This window comes from Ambystoma mexicanum, chromosome 6p, assembly GCF_040938575.1.
Source record: "Ambystoma mexicanum isolate Mex_15411 chromosome 6p, UKY_AmexF1_1, whole genome shotgun sequence".
NCBI lineage: Eukaryota > Metazoa > Chordata > Amphibia > Caudata > Ambystomatidae > Ambystoma > Ambystoma mexicanum.
The window spans coordinates 1,163,495,198-1,163,522,509 of record NC_090935.1 but is presented as its reverse complement, the minus strand read 5'-3'; the positions used below and the strand labels follow the sequence as shown (position 1 = coordinate 1,163,522,509).

General features: G+C 44.2%; 1 protein-coding gene across 7 annotated transcripts in view; it reads left to right on the top strand.

The window, feature by feature from the left end:
- TRPM3 (transient receptor potential cation channel subfamily M member 3) overlaps positions 1-27,312 on the top strand; it is a 1,922,641-nt gene that overhangs the window by 807,898 nt on the left and 1,087,431 nt on the right. For all 7 annotated transcript variants that reach the window (XM_069625801.1, XM_069625800.1, XM_069625799.1 and 4 more), the window contains exons 3-4: positions 20,386-20,590; positions 21,803-22,016. In XM_069625801.1, the coding sequence (XP_069481902.1) occupies positions 20,386-20,590; positions 21,803-22,016 (419 nt within the window). The remainder of the gene's footprint in view (positions 1-20,385; positions 20,591-21,802; positions 22,017-27,312) is intronic.

Sequence of the window (27,312 nt, the reverse complement as noted above, 5' to 3'; positions counted from 1 at the left end):
ATCTCAACAGTGCCTCCAATGTGTAAGGTGACACTGACCCTAGTTTATAACCAAATCACAGGTATGTAAAACTACCCCATAAATAAGCAGCCTGTTGGTGAACAAGAGAAATGGTCATCCAACTTACAGCTCAATGTGTGTGTATTCCAAATACTGGGTCTGTTCTCAATAGCACCCAGCCTGATCCCTAGGGGGTGGACTAGGACTCCACAGTGAGAGGGTGTATGATCTACTACTAGGCCCCCTTTCCCAGAAAGGTGGGGAATACGCATTGTCCCTGTCCCTTGACTGAGATCAATATAAGATGCTGAGAGACAATAAATAATATCCAATTACACCAAATGACATGCATTGTAGCCCTTTGAAAGGCTAGCTTTTATATAATAACTATGCACATTAATACAAGGTATCTGTTTTGCTTTTTCGGCCATGCAGAGGGCCTCAGACTCCCGCATCCTATTGCATGGACCCAAAAAAAGTTCTTGGACTCAGGGATGCAATGAATCAGACGTAGACCAATAATTAGAAGAAAATGGCTTGTTACAGGCCCTTTATTCACACCCAATACACATACACACCACAAAAACATAACATATAGTCAATTATACATAAACATAGAAAAAGAGCATTAATGTTAGTATGGTTTCAGAAGACACCTTCATCTCAGCCACCACAACACTGCTTAGTCCCAGAGCAGGTAGGCAGAGAGATCACTCTTGCTAACGGGGTCTGTAGCGGAGCGTCCTCCCTCTCAGCAAGACTGCATCACCTGGGGTCCAACTCTCTCTGTTTTCCATGAGGAATACCTCTTCTCTTTATGGGAAAATCCCTGCCACTTCATTGTTACCAGACTGCCCTCACCCGAAGGGCAGACAGCAAACATTGGGAGCAAAGAGTGGAAAAATCCAGCTAGAAGTGTAAAAAACCCAGCTACTCTCCCTCCACAGGTAGCTCATCTGACATCATTATGTAACCTCACAACCGTTGCAAAATTCATGTTTGCTTACTGAGCCCATATAAACGTAGGCTTTCATTACGGTAACGGAAGTGAATATCCAAAATGGCTGTGCACCGGAGCCATGTTATTTAGCTCATTTTCGCACATGCACTACAGCATCAGAATCAGTTGCCTGCTTGAAAAATAAATCCCTATTGGTGCTTAACATACTTAGGAAAAGGCCCTGGTAACAGATGCCTGAATGAATAAATAGATCAATATGAATGGTTACATACATTAGTAAATGGCTCTGGTACAGATGCCTGTTGGATAAATAGATAGATATTAATGGTTGCATACGTTAGCAAATGGCCCTGGTAACAGATGCCTCTTGGATAAATAGATCTGTTATATGATATGATATGATATTTTATTTGTATCACACTCATACACAAGTGTTTCAGAGCGCGAGATAATGTCAATATAAAAATGAATTACATTCAGCTGCCTATAATATAATGATGCTAGGTGCTTTTTAAAAGTGGGGAACATGATCTAGGCCACTCAATCTTACCACTATACCCCAATTCACAGTTCATATACATATATATATATTGATATATATTGATAGTATAGTCTGTGGCTTAAGATTTACATCCAGAGGGAACTTGTACAGTTTATAATCCCTAAAATGCCTGCTTCAAATCTCACCAGTTCCCAAAACACATTGAGCACTAAAGAGCTACAGTCTACCACACAGACAAACTATGAACACAACACAGGAATACACACAAAGAAGATGAGGCACATTAGAAATGCCACTTAATTGTAGATACTAGGAACTGTTAATCCAGCCCGGGACATTTCTTTCTGTGAATGGCATTCCAGACCTCTACTGCAGAGGAGTGAATGGGAATAGAAACGAAGCACTGCTAAAAGGAGAAAATGCCTGACTGACCCAACAAGAAGTACAGTAGAGAACTAATTCACATCCACTTTGGGACCCACACCATGCAAACAAGTAAAATGGCACCTGTATGCTAAGCTTTCCAAACTCCCTTTCAAGAGACACCTGCAACACCTTAAGAGCCCCCAAAACAGAAATGCCTGCACAATACATGTGTAATGGGTTGAGGCCCAACGGTTTAGTGAATTGGCATGTAGAGGAGCAGTTACATGCCTCTGCAGGAAATCCTGCCCCCTTCCTCCTAAATGTTTGAAGCCTGCAATTGTGCCATGCTTAACACCAGCTGTTGTGACCATACCATGACGAGTATTCGAAAGAAAGTACCCACTGAGACAGCCCTATAGAATGTATCCTCAAAGAGACGACAAACTGAGGGTGGAACTCCCTGAAGGAACATGAAAAGGAGCAAAAAGAGGAGCTGGTGACATCATGAAATACGAGCGTGACATACTGAACTTACTGGCTGAAGAGAATGCATGGATCTTACAGAAACTGATAACGGAGTTAAGAATAGAGTAAACTTTCATACCTAAAAAGAAGATTGCTTGTGTGTGAAGTACTGCAGAAAATGCAAGCCGTTCAATAACTGTACAGATGCTGTATCGCAAGTAGATTGAGTAATGTTGTAAGCTGGCTATATGTAATGAATAGACTGCAGGCGAAGTTGCCATTGTATAGAAACTGGACATCCGTGTCATGAATTTAGTAAGCCAGGACCCATGGAGAGAAAAGGCAAGGACTGTGTCGCAGCAAGAATAAGCTGAGATCGTGGAAACGAATGGCGAGTCTGTCTGGCCTGGTATCAAAATTAAAGCAACCAAGGTTGGTTATCTATTCTTGAAGACAGCAAACGTGTGAAGCAGAATAATCCCTTGTCATGGTGCAACGAAAAAACACCAAGCGTGCCAAGTTTTATTCATTTAAGACATTTAAATGCTGCAAAAAGGACTAAATCGTGGTCTCCTGTCAAGTGAGCCAAGGATGGAAATAGAGCTGACCGTGGAGTCCTAGAACATTGATACTGAGTGCTCACACTCCCATATATTCCCAGAGACAAGCTTACTTTGCAAGGCCAAGTTCAAAGACAATCTGCATGGCAGAAGGCATGGGTGATGAGAGATGTTGGGCTAATTGGGTGTGGAGGTAAAGTCAAGTCCAACTCCTGGCACCTGGGTCTGAGCTTATGTGCTGCCAAGTGAACCAAATGGTCCAGACACAAATGGCCTTATAGTTGGAAGACAACTGATATACTGTGTACTTAATAGTGTTGAAGATTACATGTTTAGTGGTAGGCATAACTTGTCCACCTAACAGTAGATAGTCAATCACAATCGCAGCCATTATAGAAAGTATACTTCGATGTTCCCCTTGAACGTATCACAATCCCTCATAGGTTTTTCTTATTTGCCACATAGTATGATGTCACGTCTGACATATTTCTTTGCATGTAAGGATGTTTTTATGAGAAATGCATTGAGAGCTCGAGCAACATCCGTTGATGTCCATTGTAACTCCCTGTTTTAGATAATTGTTAATAAAACAGCACCTTTGCCATCTTCCTGAGTTTGTGCAATTATTTGGTGTCAGAGTTATTCTGCATCCCCATCCATTGCATGCACAATACCCTAAGGGCCACATGCTCGGATATCAAACATACACCAGTGACCCTCCATCTTGCAAACAAATTATATGAATCTATCCTGTAGCAAATTATGTTGTACCGGTAGAATACGAAGCGGAAGTCCTTTGCAATATGAATGAAACCAAAACGTTTCTCAGGCGACTTCCACAAGCTACCGAGTCACCGTAAACAGTAGAGACACCTAAAAGGCAGGTTAACAGCTGTGTTCGCCTCATGTTGCTTTATTTAGTGGTTAGAACAAATCAGAATAAACCCCTGCTCCGTGAAATGAAATTTGTAACCCAGCTCCTTGATTGGCTGAAACAATAAAACACTGCATAGCCAATATTCACTTATACATGGCTCGGCTGGAAAAAATAATATGTAGCCTAATAAAGGTGTATAATGAGCAAATAAACCCAGGGTCATAAATCAGCGCTAACTATCGCTGACTAACCGGGCTTGAGCAGCTACGAGAATAATTACAGTTGCGTTACGACCCTGCTCACTGAATGAACACCGGAGATTCTATGGAATGATTTGCCTTCTTATCAGGACCGCTAATGCTCTCTCTATATATATATAGTCCCTCTCTAGGAACAAGATCAACAGGAATACACTGTTCAAATGTATATATCACACTCTTTGCCACTGTCATATGGCTCCAATTTTGCACCCAGCAGCCACAAGGGTTTCTGAACTATTCACCTGTTTCCCAGACAAACGGAAACTATGGCACATTTCTTTTAATTTGGTGGTTTTTCTTACCCTGACTAAGAGGCGCACAGTGAGGCAGCCACAGATACAGTGTGTTACGGATGTTGGAGGGCAGCCAGTCCTCCAGCCGCCTGAATTTGCCCTGTTCCTAATTCTAGGCTAATGGAACATCAGAGGAGAAAACCACCTCAAAGAAATTGCAGCCCACTGGCTGACGTTACCTATGTACCGTTGCCAAGTGGGTCTACCTGCCGGGTGACTCACGCCTCCTCAATTTTGTCAAGAAGGAGAGACAAGGGAAAACAAATGCACGCCAGAAAGGCCTGTACAGGGTTAACTCCGCACTGCCCCATTTCCATCGCACGTGCATATCTTTATTTAACGTTCTCCTCCCCTTCCTTATATCATGGGGTGGGTATGGGCTCCCCCTCCTGTCACGTGGTGTTCAGTGGGCACAACACCACATTCCTCCCAAACTTGGATTAGTGAAACAATAGTGGCGTCACTCTTTAGTTCGATGATGCGTGGCACTGGGTCTCAGACGTACCTCTAACAATGGCACTTCCTCCCGGTGGTATACCCCATTCGGTACATACCCTCACAGTCACGATGATGGCTTAGGCTGTTCTCTCAGTGCATAGCGGCGTCCTCACGCTCATTCTAGGGGACAGTCTCTTCGACTTGGGGGTGTTAGGTGCCATCATTGCATTTCCCGTGTCGGTTGTTTCTTCTCCTTCAGGAACTTCATCTCGACAGGCTGCTGACTCATTACACTCGGGGGTTTCACCTAATCTCTCCTTCCACATCATCGGCAGCACTTTGCAGAAGTGAGATATGTTTCGGGTGACAATCTCTTGCCCTCAGGCTGCTGTCACCATGCTGTGATTGGCCTCCACCAAAGTCCAGGGGTCTGATTCATATGACATCATTTTCTTGGGTGGTGATTGATTCTTTACCAATTCTGTGTCCCATGCTGGGAGTTCTCAGTTCTCGGTGCTGTGCCTGGCCTGCACGACTCTCCTTTTCAATGTGCTGCTTTCTTGTTCTTTCTACGTGCTCGGTGTCCACCTCTGGCACCACCCAATTTGGGTGGAGAGGAAGTTCTGCTAGAATTGGCCCCCTGACCATCAGCGCCATGGGGCTTATCCGAGTGGCAGCATGAGGGGTCTGCTGGTGTGATATTAGGAAGCAGTATACCACTGGTAGCCACAACTGGTGCTGGTCCTTGAACCCATGAATCTCTCTGCATCCCCATTGGCTTGTGTCCAGCATGGGGTGATTTTGTGGTGATGTTTGTTGAGGTTCTCTAGAACATTCTGCAGCTCCCGACTGGTAAGCTTTCGGGCAAGCACAGGCCACTACATGGCACGCATGTTCTTCTTGCGTGTGTTCTCACTCCTGTTTTGTTGCTGGCCTCGGGTTCCGGGACAGGTAGTCTGCAGGGGTTATATGCTCCTGTGTGGTGTTTGACTTCTATGTCAAAAGGCTGTAGTTGTAGCATCCACTTTTCTATTTGGTCTGGTGGATGCAGCGCTGACACCTTGAATTTCGGGATCAAATGTTTGTGTTTCGTGAACATCTTGGCCGGCTGACCAAGGAGGTATACTTGAAAATATCAACACCCCACAGGATCGCCAAGGCCGCCTTCTCTATGTGCGCATAATTTAGTTCTGTCTTGGTGAGCGCTCTGCTGGTGAACGCGATCGGGCATATGGTGCCTTCTTGGTCAACCTGTGCTAAAACAGCCCCTAGGCCTACGGGGCTGGCATCCACCAATAGTTCAGTGCTCTGTTCTGTGTTGAAGATTGCCATCTTTGCTTTCCCAGTTAGATAGTCTTTTATCTGCTGAAAAGCGTTTTCTTGTTCTTCACCCCTTTCCCATGGTATTTATTTCCTGGTTAGTTCTCTCAGTGGGGCCACAACCGTGGCCAGGTCTGGGATGAATCTGGTACAGTACGTGGCCATTCCCATGAAGCTTCTGATTTCAGACACTGACGTAGGAGCTTTGGTCCCCCTTAATGTCCGCAACTTTGGCAGGGTCAGGTGAAACACATTTGGAATCTAAAGAAGGCGAGTTCACTCTTTCCGAATTCACATTTCTTGGCGTGCAGTATCAAACTGGATTCTTCCAGTCATTGTAATACGGCTCCAAGCCATGCATTGTGTTCTTGTGTTATCTTGCCATAGACCAAAATGTCATCGCTGACATCGCTTGGTTGTGCCTGTTAAGTCGTATAACACTATTCAGATCTCGTTCTGGAATACCTCAGCAACCAAAGATATTCAAAAATTCAGCCTGAGATACCTCTAGATGCCGAGATGGGACGAGTGCGTCATTATGTATCTTGATTCACGTGCTAAGCATATGTAGTGGTACCCAGAATGTGGGTCTAGTGTAATCAACACTTTTGCTCCCATCAGATCTATGATTAGTTTGTCAATGACTGGTGTTAAGTTATGTTTGCATTCGATCATTGCATTTGGAAATCGCATATCTGTACAAATGCGGGCAGCATTTGGTTGTTTGGGTTTTTGTGTTACCACCTTGGGGGATACCCGGGGGGTGGCGCCTGATGTTTTCTCAATGATGCCCATGTTTTCCAGTTTCTCTAATTCAGCTTCTAAAGCCTTTCGTAGGTGGAAAGGGGCACAACAGTGCCTTACTGCTCTGGGTTTGATGGTCGGGTCAATGTGTAACTTGACTGTCCGCCCCTTCAGGCACCCTATCGCCTCCAACAATTTGGCATGCTTTTCCAATAGTCTGTCGATTTTGGGTGGATTAATGCTGAATGCAAAGTGTATCAATTTGGATTTTCCAACTGTTTTGCAGCTCATGAGGGTCTCCATTCCCACGGCGACTACACATATGCGAGTCCTGCAGGTGGTTCCCTTGTGGGTCAGGTCTGACCGGAATGACCCTACTATGGGTAGAGGCTTCTTGCAGCCATAGTCAAATAGCTGTACTTTCTTGTTCTGGAGTTGAGGTAGCGGTTTCAGTTCTTCGAATTTCACATGGGGTATTACATTTACTGTCACTCCGGTGCCTATCACCACTTTGCGGGGATTCCGTCAGCCAGGATCAGACAGGCAGGGTGAGCGGGTTTCTTCTTGTTTGGAGTCCTATTGCCTGGTTTAGTGGCTGAGATCATGTGGACTCACTCACTGTGTTTCCTGGGCTGGTATTCTGGCCTTTCAGGTGATGATTCTTCCTTGGATTCCTCTTCCTCCTCACTGTCACTAAATTGTCTCTGGTCTGCTGCTACGGCTCTCGCTTTCCCTTTGTTTTGCCTTCCGAGCGTGTTGGTGCTTGGCCTCCCTGTTTCCTTTCGTGGGGTGTGTTAAGGCAGACTGCTGTGAAGTGGTTGAGTCATTTGTATGTTCGGCAGGTGGCTCCTAGCGCTGGACATGGCTACTCTCGGTACCATAGACCTCCACACCATTTGCAGGATTTTGCCATCTATTTTGCCGGTGTGGCAGGGAGTTGGCAGTTCTTCTGCCTTCCGGCCTGGAATTTATGGCTGCCAAATTTTCCTCTTCTTTGAAGTTGATGATTGGCAGTCTACTCATACTTCCATTACTGTGACTTTCTCATCAGTGCGTTTTCTTTTTCGACCCATTGCCAGGATCCGGTTTAGCGGTAGGTTCCTTTCTCATACGATGGCTCTTCAGAGCTTATCTGAAGATATCCCATGAATGATTTGCTGCCATCCTGCAAAGTCCTCGTCTGGGAACTCGCATCCCAGAACCATCTCCCTGATGAGGGTGTGAAAATCCACGATTTTCTCCCCAGGTCTTTGCTGGGCCATGCTCAGTAGGTAGCGCTCATAATCTGGGTTGAATTCTGGTTTGAACTAGACATTCAGGGCTGTTTTCACTGCTCCGTAACCGCCAGCTTGTCCTTTGTTAGGTAGAGTGTTGAATAGTCTCAGCGCCAATGTGCCTAGGTTGGGCAGAAGTAGCATCCTCCGCTCCTCTGCGTCTGTGATCTTCTTGGCCTTGAAATCGAGCTCAAACTGCTGAAGCCACAGTTCCCTTCGCAGTGCAGTGCAGCTCCTGTTGCATAGTGGTGAAACAGTCTCACGAAAGCGCCATTGGTTGCATTTAGACCTGGGACGGGTCCTTCTTGTTCAGTGAACCCTCCTCTTGAGTTCATAGGTGTACCCCCTCTGGCTGGGCTGGCAGGTGGGATTTCCATCGTCTCAACTTGACTCTACTCCCCCTGGATAATGCTGAAGTGTTGCTGTGATGATGTCTATTTGTTTTTCTGTCTTCCAAGTCTTGTTATGGTCTGGCTGGAGGCTTCTGATTTAATAGTGGTGGGTGTCAGTAGTGAGCGGGTGCTCTGCCAGTTTGCGGTGTCCTTCGCCCGGGTCTTGCGTCCTGCTCCCAGCTTTTGTGCTGGCTTGTTTCAGGCCTTTCTTTTCCTTTCTCCACACCTTCCTCTATGTCGTAGGACTTATGATGTTGTGTGTTAGGGCAGGGCTATGTGCCGACACTCGACTGCGGACTTGATCACAGCGGGTCTGAACCCCAGCTTGCCATCTGGTGTTCACCTCATCTCCGTGCTGGCAGATGCATGTCGCAGCTCGCCGCCACCCTATTTCATTCACTGGAGTCATCTGCGTTCTGCCGCCCTGGCGCCCAACACCCGTATCACTTGGACACTGCCTCCAGCGCTGCGCGCACAACGATGCACCTGAGACTCCGGCGTGGAGGCACGCAAACCTGCGGCGCGATGGGTTCAAGACCAGGGCCAGTCACGCTCGTTGGGGTCATTCGCTACCTTCGTCGCCTATGTGATGTCCCACGCTCGTACATGCAGTCACGAGTGCGGACCTTATTCCTAAATACCAGCCACACATGAAACAACACAGACAGTTGTGCCAGCTGTTAACTACGAACTGCCCCATTTGCAGCGCCCATGCATATTTGTATTTAACTTTCTCCTCCCCGTCCTTACATCACATGGGGACGGTCACCCCCTCCCGTCACGTGGTGTTCGGAGCCTAGGGCACAACACCACATTGAGTACCTGAACCCCATCCCACCTTTAACCTGAAAACACCACGATTGCCCATACTGGAAAATCTGACATTGAAACTACGAATAAAGCACACCGAGAGAGAGAACTCTTACGATTTAATACACGAAAATCGGGTTGTGGAACTTTGTCAAGTCTATACAAACATACCTATTAATGGCGCACAGAGGGCAAAGATGCAAGATAGCATCCTTGACCCCACATTACAATACAGGCATATTACAAATGTTTAGTTCACATCTGTGGTCTCACAGTTCTCGTTTTAATTTGTTTTATTTATCTTCCAAATACAATTCCATGTTATTTGTTAAGCCCAGAATGAGATGAAGGGTTACAATAGGACTTGTACAGTCCACCCTCTCTCTTTCTTGATAGCTGTCGTGCAGCCTTGTGTTTGGCGCCAAAGGAGTTGTCTGTAATGTCACATGTCTGTGATAGCTCAGTTGGCTTCCTTTATCTTTTTGCACCAAATATTTATATAAAGGCTCACTTATAGGGCAGTTTATAAGCATTCTTCATTCTATCCAAGCAAACAAGTCTGCCATTTATAAGCCACTCAATCTATGACAAATCCGACATGTCTGCTCTTTTTGAAAACATCTGAATGTTTTTTTTTGCAGGCGTTTTCTGGTGTTCTGAGTTTCTTTAAGTCTTTGCCTCGCCCTGCATTTGTATTTGCATTGTATTGTATTGCATTGTCTATTACTCTTTTAATAAAATTAGAGATTGTTTTTTAGGTTTTATGGACATCCTTCTGGTGCATTCATTCTGTAGAGAAATGATCATAAACAAATCGGATGCAAGAGAAAGAGCGAGGGGGATAGGGCAGAAAGAGTGAGAGTGATAGCGAGAGAGATTGAGAGAGACATAGGGAGAGAGAGAGAGAGAGCGAGAGAGAGGAAGATAGAGATATGCAGGTAGAGAGAGATCGAGATAAATATACATGGTTGCACTGGGATACACAGGAGGATTCGGAGGAGTGATGTGTGAGGGAAAAGCGAACAGGGCCTAGGACTAAAAGGAGATTCGTGTGAAAGGGACAGAAATAATTCCCAATAATTTAGCAATGTAAATATTCATTACACAGTTTCATCTGTCATGAGTCTTTTATATCAGGTGTCACATTGAGAAAATATGAATCTACCTCTTTCTTACATTGCTAAAAATGTCCAGGTTTTTCAGACAGTGAACGACCTATTCATATATTTCTCCAGATTTGGACTTCCTTTAGTCCTACGTAGCAAGGGAAGCGACTCAAACATGATTTCAGAACACGCCTCGAAACCTCTTCCCGGATGCTCTGTTAGTGCTGCCTATGTTCTTTTTATTCACTGCTTATGAAATAACGATTTTGTGTGCACCAACTCCTTTGTGTTGGTCTGTGCCCGATACTAGCAAATGCCTGATTCCTTCCAAAATCCAAACTGATATAGAAGCTAATTGGCACTTGTGGAAAAAGTGGCATTAATATCAAAGTGTCACTCTTGATTATTTTAAAGGGCAACGTTTTTTCTCATGTAGTTAGGTTTCTCCTGACTCTGTCGGGATTACTTAGACAATTGGGCAGAGATCTTTTGCCTCTTTGAACCTTCTCGAGCGTTCCAGTCTCTAGTTGGCTTCTCAGCGTCCTTCTTAGTCCTTCACACTTCTCGGGTCCTGCCCCTGTACACATACTGCCAGGCTTCTCGGCACCCCTGTTGAGGCTCTATGTTGTTTCTAAAACTTCTCAGCTCTCCCCGTTGGCTCTTGGTATCTTTCACCCGTCTCAATACCTATCGCAAGCACTAGGTGCTTCTTAAAATGTCTAAATGTCCCTCTTCAGTTTTCGACAGCTATTAGCCATCTATTCACCCTTCTCGGCCTCTTAGTGTTTTTTTTCAACTTCTTAACACCCATTTCAGGCTTTTCAGCACTCCATCCAGGCTCTAGATGCTTTCTAAAAATGATCAATGCCCCTGTCCAGTTCCTGGCATTTTTCAGCATTGCCAGTGCCCCTCTCCGGGGTGTAAGCACTTTATTACACCTCACAACATCCCTCTAGGATTCTGGACATCTTTTAACTACTTAGCACCTAACACAATCACTAGGTGCTTTATAAACCCTCTAGATCCCCGCTACGGGTTCTAGGCATATTTTAGACATCCCTGCACCCTCCCAGTGCTTTCTACGATGTTCCCCTCTCAGCTACTAAGCATCTTTCAGACTTCTCAGCACACCAGTCTGGGTCTAGGTGCTTTCTAAGGCTTCTTGAGCCATCCTCTCAGTTCCTAGTTGCTGTCAGACGTAGACTTCTCTGTGCTCCTCTGGGCTCTAGGCACTTCCTAACACTTCCAAAGGCCAATATTAGGCTTTAAGTCTCATTCAAACATTCAGCTTACATGCGCCTTTCTGAATTCACTGCAACCCCCTCAAGCTCCAGGCATTTCCTTCCTCAGGGTTGTCAGGAGATATGCATGGTATGTGTCAACGTCTCAGAACCGCAGCTTAATTCATCTTCCATCTGGACCAGATGATGACTCACAGCCGTCCAGCATCTCTGCTTTTCCCATGCCCCTCCCCCTGAGCACTGACTGGTAGGGTGATTCCTTCCATTTTCTTTTAAATTCTTTTGGCTCTGAGGTTTTAACTCTACCCTTTTCCCATCCTCCTCTGCTTTATGATATGATATGGCATTTGTATGATATGATATGATATGATATGGCATTTGTAACGCGCCTATACACAGGTGTTTCAAGGCGCGACGAGGCAGGGAGGGGAGGAACAAGGGGAGACAGACAACGATCCTACTAGGCCAGGTGTCATTCAGATCGCGCAAGTGCAGGGATGGGGGAGGGGGAAAAGTGCAAGGGGAAGGGGGGGAAGTGCAGTACAAGGTAGGTGGCGTAAAGTAATAAATAAATAGGGCCAGCTGGTGGCAAGTGCAAGGTAAGTGCAGAACAAGTGCTGGAAAAGGGGGGGGGGCTGTAGGGATACAGAGACAGTCCCGCAGTGCAGAGGGGTTCCAGGGCATCAGTGCAAGTGGAGAGTGACTGGGCCCAGGACCGAGGCTGTTAAGAGTGGTCCAGTTGCAGAATCAGTGCAGTTTCAGTGAAGAATATTAGATGTTCAGCAGGGGAGAGGGAGAGAGAAAGCAGAAGCAAAGAGGAAGGTTTTGAGGTGCTTCCGGAACCGGAGATGGTTCTCCTCAAGTTTCAGGGAGGCAGGAAGGCTGTTCCAGAGGGAGGCCTTTAATCCTTGTTTGTCAAAGCCAGAACTTTAGAGCTGCTACCTCTTGGAGCGAGAATGTCTCTGTAACGTCAGCTTCTAGGTAACTCAACATTTTATTTTCTGGGGTTATGCATTCTTCTTCACATTCCCTCTCCCTTAGCTTCAGCATCGCCGTAGCGTTTACTAATGGATTGGTGAAGTCTTAAAAGTTACTGCTTGCTCTCACTTCTGTATAGATAATGATCTTCTATGGACAAGAATATGCCATATATTAGATGGTGTAAGGTTTATACCATTCCTCCAATTATTTGTTGCAAACTATGTCTGGTTCAGGCCATTCCTCCAACCATGATACAGTAGATTGGGGATTTTTGGTGATACCAACCATCTGTGTCCTGTGCTCTTTGAAAAATGGCCGCTGATCGGTAGAGTGACGGAGTAACAACCCCCTACTCCGGTAAAACAGAAAGGTTAGTGGAGTTCGGGGGAACCCCACTCTACTTTAAGATCAAGCGCTTGATCTTAAAGTAGAGTGGGGTTCCCGCGAACCCCACTAACCTTTCCATTCCTCCAACCACTTTGCATATACAATCTTATCTTTTCCATTCGTGAGTGTTTCCATCTCTTTCTCAGATTGGACCTTCTACTTTAGAATTTGCTGTATTTTCTACTTGGGTTTGTGTTGGTTTTCATCTGTTTCTGCTATCTCTGTGTATTTGGTGGTGCAGGGATTTTATTGTCATCATATCTGCACCACATGACATATTTCCGCTCATTGGCATCTGTTGGACTTTGGTCTTCTTATTTACTGTTGTCTTGATTATTTTATGTCAGTGGCATCCAGGGACGTCATTTCACCAAAATGCCAGGGGTAGTGGAATTGACATCACATGACCCTTGACCCCCTGATGACATCACAGGAAGTGATGTCATTTGACCCAACCCCCGAAGTGACATCAAGGGAATCAAAGGAACAAGACCTTTCGACCCTTGACAGAACAGGAAGAGGCATCACCTAGCAGGGTTCCTAAGTACACAACGAAAAATAGGTTACGATATCACTATCATGTGATATACATTTCATACAAGAATGGATCGCCATGTCTACCGTTAAAATAGGCCCATATTACCACATTACTGTAAATGCAAGCAGACATCCAAGGCCAAATGATAATGATTCCTTATTATGAAGCACTTAAGCTTAAGCGCTTTAGATAGAACAAATATGCATACAATATCACCCAACATGTGTTGGTACTCATTTATCGACCTCAGAAGGATGAAAGGCTGAGTTGAGGTGTTTAAGAACAGACTAAATCAGGGCCTCACCCCCTGAAGTGTGCCTGAAATAAACCTTTAATGAGTCTAGCAATTATTTTATAGAATTGCAGAAAGACAAATGATTTGTTATTCGCATTCTTTCTTATTAAGGGTCACTGCTCAAAGTGTTACAGTACTGCAACACCCTGTTTTTTTATTTTATTTTAAGAGCCCTGAACAAGAAAGTCAGCCACTTCAGAAACAAAGAGCTGCATGGCACTGGCCCTAGCCAGCCCAGTAGCTTACATTAAAAAAATAAAAATAAAGTCAAACTTACAACTTCCACCTCCCGCTCCATATATACTGAACCCCTACTTGTCAGCAAATTCTTTTCTTGGTGAAAATGGAAAGACATGTGCAGAGGATGGCTCTCTGCCTTCCAGCAATATTTCCTTTTTGTTTGAATTATACTGGCTCTGAGAGTTTCATCTCTGTCCCTTTTTCCATCATGTTCTACTTTCTGGCCCAAACACATAACATCGGTTTTATAAACAAGGTTAGCCATCCTGGAAAATCGACAGTTACTCTTTATGGAGGCCACCAAATGGAGCAATTACCTCTTGGAGAGATAATATTGATGGAATGCTTGTTTTTAGGTACCTCACGGTTTTTATTTTCGGGGTTCTGGGTGCTTTTTCAGAAACCAGATTAATTAAATGAAAGGCTGCTCATGGTTCAACATACATTAGGTCTGTGCCTGATACACCCTGGGGTTTTGCATCCTTTTACCAAAAAGTATGCCACTTGATAAAGCACTAGCAGAGCTTGCGAGTGGCACAGCATGTTTGTCATGTCGGCTGTAGCTGTGCTGAGAAGATTAGCCAGGAACAAAGCAGAATGCAGATGTGAAGGCAGCCTTGCCTCTCACGAGGAAACAGTCTGTACCTACAACACCATGGGGGGGGGGGGACCTCATATTGTCGATCCTCTCCTTTTTCTCTTTACTTGACCAGTCTTGCAATGCAAAGTGTTTGTGTGCATCACCTTTCAGGCAGCACAGACAGACAGGGCCAGATTGCCCATGTACATGCTTTGCTAATGCAAAGAATGCATGCACTCAAACAACTTACCATATTTGCATGAGCACACGCACATGAAAATGTGGCTGCGCCACTACAAAATGCAAGCTAGCAAAGGAAGTGGGTGCTCTTTCAGTATATTACTGAAGGGGTCTTTTGCCACTTCTTTAATATCAATGTTCAGACACCCCTCCTGCCCGCTGTGCAAACAGGACAATATGCCAATGTGGAGTGGGGCACTTTTTTGTTAATCTGGCTGCAGATGAACTTAAGTATAAAATGTTAGTCTTGCTCAGATGCCATTAGCTGTGTGGTATAAAAAAACAGCGCCAGAGTGACAGAGATGGAGAGGCCATGCTAGGCCCCATTGTGACAGTGAAGCTGGCTAAAGTGGAGTTCCATTGAAATATAAAAGCCAGTACAAAACAGTGATTTCGACATAAGGCCTAGTGAATGAACACAAATGGGCCTATTGCAACTTCAGTGAAATACAAAAACACCAAGTTGAAGGAAAGTGTGCATTATAACTGGAATATTGGGTTCCATGTGTTAATATCCCTGCATAAATATCGCTATACAAGAATATTGCGATATTTTTGCAGCAATATTAAGCCATGGAATTTGCGGGGGACACCCCCTCCCAACCCCCATAATTATTTTAATGGAACGGGGGACACCCCCGCAAACCCGGTCCAAATAAGCTCATATATTATCCCCACTAATAATATCACCTATTGCCTTACCTCAAGACCACATATATGGCGATATTATTGGTGGAGATAATTTTACCTGATACTGAATATTGTTAACTGTGTCCAATGGATTCCAAAAAGATATGTGTGCTGCAGAAGCTGACTTTGTGTAAACTGGGAAAATGCACAGGAGGCAGATTTAAGGCAGCAGAAGTGCACATGGAAGGAAATAAATCCATTTGAAACACTGTGCATTTGAAAGACAAAAAGGAAGAATGAGGCCTTACATTTTAGAAAAAAGTCAAGTGCTAGATTGTGTCTACCGATAATAAAAGGCTTATTTTCCTTATACAAAATGACAGTATGTAAAGAGTAAGGACTATTTCGTTTTTGCATAAATTAACACTGGTTCTCTATGTTAACTGTGGCCTATCTGTGTGCATGGAACCAAGAAGGAATCTACCTCTGTTCTAATATAGTAGAAAATAAATATTGTCTTTATGAACAACAGGCCTAAGTTTAATCCCAAATGCAATATGGTAGACACATTGTTCCAATGTAAAAGGTTATTCTTTTACAATTATGCATGTAACTGGCTGCTGTTGTTTTTCTCCATTGAACTGCTGGGTATCTGGAACTATGACCCCGATGTTTTTTGGCTGGGCCCACCAGGGAAAAGCAGGCCTTGTTCAGTTAAAAATGCAAAGAATAATGAGAAATCTGAACTGCGGTGATATAGGTAACATGACCAACAGAAATGACCCTGAAGGTCAAATCTACCCATAAAGTGTGCATTAGCTCCGAGCAAAGACCTTTGAAGCTCGGGAGAGGAGGGCAGAATCACATGCACTGAAAAGCCAGATGTCGCAGTCATGTGGTTGTGGAGAAAATTAAACTGCTTAGGTTTGATCTGAATGAGAAACTGGCAGTCCCATGTAATGCATGGCCATTGATCAACATTGAATACATTTTCTCAAATAAAAAGTGCATCATGTACCCCATCGAGCTCATCCCCGGTTTATATTAAAAGGGGCAAAAAGCCAGTCGGAACACAGTACACACATTTTGTGTGATGTGCATAACTTAATTTATGATCAAAATTATGATTCTGGCATTTTCATAAGTCTGAAGAGCTGGAATATCGGTGAAGTGATAGATTGTGAAATGAATGTTTGAATTGTGAAGTGTCCCATTTTTAGCTATTTCGGCACATCAGCAAACCACGGTAGCTCGCCAAGGAAGGGAGTGCTGAGTATTTCCCAAATCACCATAAAATGTAGAATCTAAAAATATATGGGTTCATGCAGTTATCTGAAAAATCAGGGTAGCTGCCATATTGTGAGATTTGTCAACACAAAAATGTAAACCCCACCTGTCATTTTGAAATGATGCATTTTTCCTCCTCCCTCGGCTTCCATAACCCATACCTCTCAACTTCTGGTCCTATCAGCAGCCAGTGCGCATCTTGGTGGGAGGGGAAGGGAGAACACTGGTCAATCCATAGCGCGGGAAATATGATAGTGTAGGAGTGTCATCAGCTCTATAAAAGGTCAATTGTGCATCAGAAGAAGGCTTTTTCCACTTTATTCCTAGAGGTAGTGTACTGCCGGACTCTTGCGAGGAGCAACTAACAGAGAGACCTCAATCCATGCATTGGAGGCTGTGACAGGCAATCTAGAAGCTATCTGGGACTCTCATCAGAGGAGCCAGAGCAAACCCAGGTGCCAGAGAAAATCCTTGACTAAAGCCCTTGACCAGATCTGTGCTGTTCTCAGAGAAGCCCTGCCATTTTCCCCAGATGCCCCATAACCAAGGCATCCCATGTAAGTAGACTAATACAAAAGCAATCACTTGTGTGGGAAGCTACCTGCCTTTTTCCCTTTCCATTAATGTATAGGGGGTGAAACAGTGTAGGCCCTTTGCAGATTTTATTAAATCTCACTCAGATTATTTCCCCACAGAAAACCACCCTCTCTGTAGAAATTGAATAGTGTGGGGAACTGCCTGCCTTAATCCTTTCCATTAAATTGTGGGGGAAGTGGTGAACGTGTGTATATCCCTAGCACCTTTAATTAAAAAAATCAATTCCCATATAGAAAAATCACGGGATGAGTGTTGTTAGAGTTGGAAACTAATAAAATTCATGCCCAGTGGGTTGGAGCCGGTATAGACAATACAAATCTTTGTGACTGTCCTTCTGAAACCCCTGACTACTGTCCAGAAGGAGGGGTCCTGAATCCCAAAAGAAGTAATCCTAAAATGCTACCTTTCAAGTGAATGGGGAGGTGGTAAAACAACATTTCCTATGTATTCCCTTGCATCCCAAACCAGAATTACCAAGCATTACATCTCATTTGTATGTGTGTTGCAAAATGAAATTTCCCATTTATTCCTGTGCATCCCAAACCAGAATCCCAAAGCACTGCATGCCCTTTGAATGTGTGTTGAAAAACAATTTCCCCAATTGAGTTCCTTTTCCAAAGCTTGCTTTTCAAATAAAAGCTTAAAACCTTTTTCCTATTCAGTTTCTTTCTCAAACGTTGCCTTTCTCAAAATAAAGCCAAAACGGTTTTTCCATTGTGTTCCAACTCCCTGGACCTTGCCTTAAAATCAGAGGAGTAATATCCAATTGATGCCTAGGGGGTGGGGGTTGCTGGGAGTACAGTGTATTGGGACACACTAAGTAATCACTGTGTATTCTGAATGTTTTCTATTGGTTAATTTGAAATGAAATCTGATGTAAATTGTGACTGCATATTTCAAAATTCTACCTATGTTCTTGTAATAACGGAAAGTAATTTGGAGTTGTGATATTTTGTAGTGCCACAGCGTTGGTGGTTGATGTTTGTGTAAATGTTCTATCATTTTAGTAAAAACAATAAATCTATATATTCTTGTTATACACCGGCCTGATTCCTAGCTAATAGATGGTACATAGGGTATTTGTTGGGGTGGTGCGAGATAGGTTGGAGGCCTCATTAAAGTTGAATCTGTATAAGCACTTTGGGTGTGCACCACCTTGCTGGGGGTTGGGGGGACTCCCTGAGTTGAGAGTGACCGCCTAATAAACCGTGACAGCTGAAATCTTTTTCACTATCCCTTTGGAAGCAATAACTTAAAAATGATGTACAATACGATTCCCTTTCAAGTAAGTACTGTGTGAAGACCCTGGAGGTCTTCCATGGAATATTCTGTTATATTAGTTCTGATGAACGCTTATAATTGATCAAAGTTGCCCTCATATTTACCTGCATAAATACCTCCAAATGTGGGTCTTTGCTCCAAAGAACTCGGGGACTAAGCAGTGGCAGCTCTACTTTGTGGGTATTGCTACCAGCAAGTAAAGATGGGGCTGCACTCCTGTTTTTAAAGTGTCAGTGCTACAAGTGAGCCCTATTTGAGAAGCATCAGACTGACAATAACTGCGTATGGTTTTACAAGTGCCTTTTAAAGAGGAATCGCAGAGGTGTAATTTGTGCTAAAATAGGGTGACGAGGTTTAAACAATGAACAAAGTGGACAGGCCACTGACATACAAGTGGGACTTCAGTTTTGAAAGTGACTACCATGAATACACATCAATATTGGGACATTGAGGGGGTGTGGGCCCAGCCATTCCCCTCAATATAAACTGTGTAGATTTGGTTGTGATTCTAAGCATGTTAAAAACAATGCATTACTGCTCTTTCAGGACTTGCTATGAAATCCTTATGCAAGTAGTCTCTATGACACAATCGGCCAATGCATTATTTATTTTATTTTATTTATTGCATTTATTATAGGCCCAGACCCTGAGGTATCACAGCATAGCTACAGACACATCTTAATACACATTAAGATTCAGAGGTACATATGACAATATACACAACAATTTACATATTCCATTTTACTTACATATTTTACAAAGCTTATAGTCAAGTTCCTTGATTAACAAAAGCTGGGAATGGGGTGAAACACTGTTGTGAGCTAAGCAAAGGCAATCTAGTATTGGTTAAAAAAGCCACGTTTTTAATAGTTTTTTGAATCTCTGGCAAGAGCTTTCATTTTTAATGTTAAGAGGGAGTGAGTTCCAATGTTTGGGGCCATGACTAGGAAGCAGCTTCCTCCTGCTCTAGAGTTTTTGAAGTGCGGGACCTTAAGGGCTGCATTTTTGTTGGATCTGAACATTCTTTTGAGTTCTTTTTTTTTTTTTAGGGATTTATTGATGTTTCTTCATAGACAGTTGTGGGTTATACACAATGCTTTGAATATAATTCTTACTTCGATGGGCAGCCAATGGGTGACAGAGACCCTAATTCCAAGCCAGTCCTGGCAAGACAGTACATCTGGTCACCGTAGCTTAAAATGCAAAGTCATGCGGTACTTCCGCCTTTCTCCAGTTGACTGAAGTCCCGTGTGAGCTCGCACTTGCACGAGCTTTCGGCTGCCACAGTCAATCCCAGCGCTTCCCTATAGATGACTGGCAGTAGCATAAGCTGGAAATGAAGCTCGAGTGTGGAAAAATGCCTCCTACTCTGAGGGCGTGGGAGTGAATGTTTTTTACAAATGATTTTACATATCCGCTGCAATAAATATCACCTTTCAGTATTTTTATGAGATAATTATTATAATAACTTCTGAGTGCCTTCAATCTCCAATGACATTCTGAACATGAGCTCTTATTTGGCACAACACAATGATTTTCACAGTGGCAGGCCTATTTGTGCAGTAGTCGGGTGTCTAGGTGTCTGCTACACAGCAGGATCGCTGCTGTGAACCTGTAACTGTTCTATGAACACGTGCAATGTGCTCAGTGAATGCCTTGGCATACAACATGTTCCATTCTTAGGTGGAGAGATGAAAGTCATTGTCGTTCCCTTCCCTAGGTGTTGCTGCGGGCGCCTCATAGGCCAACATGTTGGATTGACTCCCAGCATCACCATCATCCAGAATCAGAAAAATGAAGGCCGGCTCGCGCGGAATGATATCCAGTCAGAGAAGTGGTCCGTCAACAAGCACACCCAGCTCAGCCCCACCGATGCCTTCGGGACCATCGAGTTCCAAGGAGGGGGCCACTCCAACAAAGCCATGGTAACCACTGACGGCTGCATTGATTTCTATACTGTGGTTTACATTGCCGCGAATACAGGGGCTGCATTACGAATGAAACACAAGTCAAACATCATATATAATTGTACCCCCTGCGCTTTTAAATAACAATCACTATGTACAATTGTAACAATACAACAGTGACAAGCAGGTCTGCAGCCGGTAACAGAGAAAGGTTGAGTCTCAAGGCCCTACTTAGAGCAAGTTAGATAGACACTGTCACATTGCGCTGACTTGCAACCGGTATAGTTGTGAAGCATAAGTGTTACGGGGACTGTGCTCATACACAATATTGTGAGAAACACAGCCAACATGTGTTTCGACCCTTCGAGTCTTTATGTAGGCTGTATGCATGTTTAAACACAGAAAAAAACATGTACAACAACCAGCATCCCATTGCACAACATTAATTCATGTATGATTGGTACCATAGTCAATCCAAAAAATAATGTCATAATAGCATGTAGGAAATAGACCACATTCACTATATTTTGAACAATAATTGGATAAGCACAGGAGAAAATGAACACATTAAAGAAAGGTATGAAAGTGGGTGCAATTAAAGGGCATTACAGGTCTGACCCACGCAAGCCTTGCATTGCGCTTTCAGACTCACCATCGCTAGCACTGTCCTCATAGGGTTAGCGATGGTTACGCAGCAATGACATCACGTGGAACCACTCTTGATCCCTGTGGCATCATAGGAGCACAGCAATAGTTAATCTTACTGGGCCAAGAAAGCCAGACACAGCCCAGGTGCACTACACCGGGTCAGGGACAGGGGCACCCCCTGAGTAAAATGAGAGTGGCAGTGGGAGCGGTCTTAGGGGTTGCTGTTTAGCACATGCACATATAACCTTCCATTTAACTAGTGATGTGTGTCTAGAGCCATGGCACAATATTCCAGCTTTTTAATGACCCATCAGACTTAACGATGAATGAATGGATTTTGTATCAGTGCATATAGGGATCCATCAGGTACACTGATTGGTTTCCAGACTTAGCAGTAGGTCATTTCAAGGTTTTTGCACCAGTCTGATCATTACTGTCCATCCTTCAGTGTATTTTTCGCATGAGTATCTTTGACACACATCAACGGTTCATTTGCTTTACTAGATGCTCCACGTTTCAACATCTAGCGACTTCTGATGAGCATGCCTGAGATGTCCTTGTTTGGCCCCTTTCTCTTTGCAGTATGTGCGCGTGTCCTTTGACACAAAGCCTGACCTCCTCCTGCACCTCATGACCAAGGAATGGCAGCTGGAGCTCCCCAAGCTGTTGATCTCCGTGCACGGGGGCCTGCAGAACTTTGAACTCCAACCAAAGCTCAAGCAAGTCTTCGGCAAAGGGTTAATTAAGGCGGCCATGACGACGGGGGCGTGGATATTCACGGGAGGAGTCAACACAGGTGAGCAAATGTGATGCACGCGCACGCACTGTTGAGTGCCTGAGAAACCTGATTGAGAGGACCCTTCGATATGCATGCCTCTCTGCCGCAAATGCAGAATGATACAGGTCCTACACCCGCATGTGTGAAGTGAGTGGTAACAATATGGTTTTAAGGTCAAAACTGCACCTCAAAATCCAGGTTATAAGGTGCTGTGTCAGAAAACAACATACCCATCACACTTTCTTTATAATGTTGAGAGCAAGACTTCAGCCAATCCAGTTCTTCAGAATGCGGTCCATAAATACTAGTACAAAGTTCTCTCTGAATCCACACCACCATAGTACCAGAGAAATGACTTGAGTGCGGGAGAAGGCCGCAATGTAATTCATGTGCAAATATTATCAATATGATCTTGGGACGTGTCAATAATACCAGTTATTTTGCCTTATGTTCCTTGCACTTCAGACAATGCAACTTTTACTTGACTTTACGACATTTATACCGTGGAGTCTTAGACGCTTGGGCGTTAGGGTGCTAACGTGACACAGACAACAACATGAAACAAAGAAAGAGGGATCCTGATAGAGAGCGAGACAGATAACCGAAATCAGCCTGGGGTCTATGAGAAAAGCCAGGTTTTCAGTTTTTTCTTAAAACTAGTAAGCAGTACTTGACCACACAGGTCTGGGGGAAGAGCGTTCCAGGCCACAGGGGCTGCCATGGAGAAGGCTCAGTTTTTCATCTTCTTAGACTTGCTTCTAGGAATGGTCATTAGATTCTGAAAGCCAGACCTGAGGGGGACAATCTAAGAGCCAATAATGAGTGCAATATTCCCTCAGCACCCCGTGTGGGGATAGGGGGGCATGGATTCGACCAATGAGCTTTCTCTGATTGCAGGTTGAATATGGCCATTGGGCGACACGTTCTCAGCAAGTTGAATGCTGCTGGTTTGCAGGGCCCCTTCTCATCACCTACTCGCCACCTGCTCACTCTCAACCACCAAACCTCCAGCCACGCACCTATGCCTCCCTTATCCCTTCCATGCCGGACCAACTGCCATCCTTCAGCACAGTACCCCATGCATAGAGAGGAAGCGCTCGTTTTTGCGCTCCCTTGCTTTCTGTAGCTGTTATCCTCATGCAAGTTTTTATTTCTTCCGGCCAAGAATGGATACCTCTGGGTGATCTTCCTTTCATGAGAGGAAAACCTTTTTTCACATGCCACTTGCACCCCAGATCTTATGTCGGGGTAATTATCATGTTACTGGCTTCTGTGGGTTGGGGGATATTGTAACCTAGTTAAATTGGTAGTGTCTGCTTTTCGGAAACATTAAAATTATCGGTGCAGCAGCTGTTCGCTTTAGTATAGATGCTATAAATGGGATATTTTCTGTATTGTCTGTATCTCCTTTGGCCCCCTGTAGCGGCCTGTGGAATGCAGCATCAAATTCAGCCTTTGATTTATCCACATGTTACTACCATTGTCTCTATCTTTATAGAAAGAAAAAGGCAGCGATATTTGGGATAATTCTGTGTCCGTGTTCTTTAGCTAGACCCCCAGGCCCAAAATTGAAGCCCTTAGTCCCTCTATGTGTTGAGGCCATTCCATTATAGGGAACAAGCCAACTGCTTGAGTAAGCTGGGCAAATTCACTTGGTTAATCTTTGGACTCCCCTGAATTTCCGCCAATTCCACCAGGCAAAACATTCCCGAACTTCCCTCAAGGCTCAGAGAGGGTAAATCCGTCGAGTTCAGCCCCTCAGGCTTTTTAGGGGAGACGCATTAGGAGTTTGCAATCAGTCTTATAGAGAAAGGCAGAGGTAGGAGTTTTCGAGGATAATTGAGGTAGAGGATGAGCATTAAAATAGGATTAAGATGAGGCAGAGGTAGAACATTGAAGGAGGATAGGCCGGCCATTCCTTGTAAACTCCTGGAGTTTGTTGGATGCAAGCTTGAGTGACTGTCAGTGATTTGGGATATCTTTGTGACTGCTGATAAGGAGATCATTTTGCGATTTAGTGCTCATGCACCTCGTTCTGCCACCTCACATCTCTTTCTGTTCCTATTCCACACCCATATACGCGTGCGCCATCTCCTGCTTCTCCGTCTCCTCCTTCTGGTCTCATTGTCTTCCTTTTCCTGCTGTCCCATACCATCTGCATGCTCACTCGCTGCCGTCACCTTCTGCTGTCCTCCCACCGACTGCTGCCACCTTCTCCCACATCAGCTGGGGCAGCTCTCCCAGTGACTCCATGCTACTGTGGGCCTGAGTCTTTTCCACCTCCTCCTGCTCCTCACGCTGTTTCTGTCCATAGCATGCCCCAAAGTGACATCCTCCCTGGCACCCTCATGGGAAGGAATTAACCTAAAGAGGGGGGGTAGTGTATAAATTAACAGGGAAATGCCCTTACTTTGTATACTTTATAACACAAAACAATTGGGGCGAAACACATCTGTTGTGCGATTTGGTTACAGCCTAGAAAGTCTGATTTCCCAAAAACACAGGAGCAAAAAACAACCTGTTTTTTGGAAAAATACCACTGTGGTTGAGGGCAACAATTCCTTTGCACAAGAAAAAGATATTTTGTACAAGAAAAAGCTGTTGTTAAAGACAACAACAACAAGGCTGTGGAAGGAGACAGGAAGGATACGGTGAAATTCTGACTATCCCTTCCTCCCATCCACGTCTCAACCTTCGGTGCGCTGGTGTGCCGCCTACAAATAGGGGATAGAATAAGAAGGTAAACTACTTTCTTCTATTGATTTTAAAACATCCAGCCTTGTTCCGGTAGTGCCCATCAACCACTCTCTTCCACTATGTGTGTGTGTTGGAAGAGACAAATAGTAGGACAGCAAAACAGTGCATCATTGGTTTTGTGTACAGACATCCACTGGGCTAATCTTAGCCTTAATGACCGAGGGATTATTTGTAAACCACGTGCACCGAAGTATTCTTTAAAAAAAGAGTTCTTAAAAAAAAGTTTTAGACACAAAATACAAAAAATTCAGGTTTGTGTAACAAACCAACATAAAGACAATACACACTCCACTCAACGTATCTCAAGGTGTATATGTTCGAGCATTGGGTGGGGTGAAGTAAAAGATTGCTCACATACAGTAGATTTAAATTGGTGTCTACATAGTGTAGCAATCACTGTCTACCGTTTCAATGGCAACCTGTTTATTGCGGCCACTTACTTCAGGACAGTCTTTTGGTGTTTTTTCAGCAAAGTAGGTTTAATCAATGCCTACTATGTGTCAAAACCAAGAAGGGGGCGGAATTATACTTTACCACCTTCTTTCTATGCCATGGGGCTGGAGCAGACAGGTGGACCTGTGTGTAAAAGACAAAATACACCCCAGTCACCACTAGGCTAGTAACAGCCAATACAGGGCTTTTGAATTGGCAATTCTATTAGTGCCATTCATTTTCTAAAAACACAACAAGTGGAATTTGTATCTCCCATGACACAAATCTCAAAATACGGTTCCATAGAATATTCATTTCTACAAACCTACAGTTTATACATGCAAGGTCTCATATATATATATATAGAAGGTTAGCAAACACATGTACTGCATTCCTAATAGGTATTCGGCACAGAGGGGCTCCGCTGAGACACGCTTACCCTTCGTGGCAGACCATGGCGGACCAACATTGGATTTAATTTAATTAGTTTTACCCAGACCATATACCCAAAAGAAGGGCAGTTGACAGGGACCACACAGTTAGATCATGGCGAAGTGGCATGCATTAGCATGCCATTAGTGTGGCTCCAACAATACTAAGATGTCCACCATGGGTCAGCTCCGAATGGGGCGCATTTCAAAACGGAGTCCCTCCACTATGTCGGCACAAATGGTTGCCGTCGGCTCTGCACAACGGTTCAAAACTCTATGGTTTACTGGGAACGCATTGTTGTGATCAAGCGGCGAGGCAAGCTGCGAAACGCGTTAACGTTCCTAACGCGCATGGAGATTTTTGCACCTTGGGAGAGCCTCACTGTGATGGCTTTTTAACCTTTTTTTGCCACATTGCAAGGCATGAATAAAGAATATATTTTATTTCAACTCTGATGGCCGGACTGTGCTAATTTCGAAAGAATGAAGAGTGCTACTCACCCTGCCTGACGTTTCTCAGTTTTTTGAAGATATGTACACGCTGCAACGTGTGAGCGCGGAGTTTTAGTACCAGTGGGATCTTTTTCTGGAATCGAGCGCATGGCCACTGCACGTTAGGAAGACTTCATTGTCCCGTTGCTGCTCAGGTCATAATAAAGAAGACAAACTCGTGAAGCAGAAACAGCGCGGCATCAAGGAAAACCCGGAGTGGAGTGAAGCCGCACGTCGGAGGACGGACAGCAGAACGAAGCAGGGTGAGTACTGGTGTTGGGCAGAAACTGCATCTCAGTGTCAGAGAGGTATCGGATTGAACAGTTACCACACCCAACCACGACCCTCTTTCCAGCCCACGGCTTACACAGATATATCAGTACTGTGTTGGACAGTTTCATAGTTCATGCAGTGTGCTGCTTTACTGGATTCACAGTCACACACTAAGTGCTGGATTAGCAACATCATTTTTCTGTGAACCTGCAATATGGCCAACTCCCAAAGCAACAAAGAGGCAATTACAAAGGCACAAGCCGTAACATTGTTTAATGAAACCTTGCAAGCCAGGAGAATCAGCACCCTTACTGCAATGGTTCCCAAAAGTGACAGCGAATTGGGTCTACTCAAAGAATTGGAGAAGTTACAACATAGGGAATTGAGTAAGTGGTGGGAGGAACACTCACTCCAAAATTATATAGAAGTAGGTAGAATTCCACGAGGTTTGAGAATTCTGACCATCCCTTCCTTCGAGGAATTAGACCCACAAATGCTACAAGAATGGAGCGTTGCCACGAATGGATGTTCAAAAACTTTTTTGCAGTTATTGGTAAAGTATGCTGGTGCAGACTGCATAAAGACATTGGAAAAAATCAAAGAAACAGAAAAACAACTAAAGAAGATACCTGAAATCGAGGAGGGCAAGAGGTTAAGGGGCAGCATGGAGAAGAGTTTGGCCGAATATGAAGAGGAAATAAAGCAAAGGAAACAAAGAAAGTTTCTTAGAGACAAAGAGGATTATGAAAGAGGAAGGGTCTACACATTTGCTAAAAGATTTGACCAGATGAGACAAACATCCCTATCCAGACCAAGTAGACCACTGAAGAAAATGAAGAACAATCAAATGATAACGCATCAACCTCTGAATCAGATTTAACGAGCAGTGAGACTGATGAACCCATTGTTCGCATGAATTTTTTAGATGA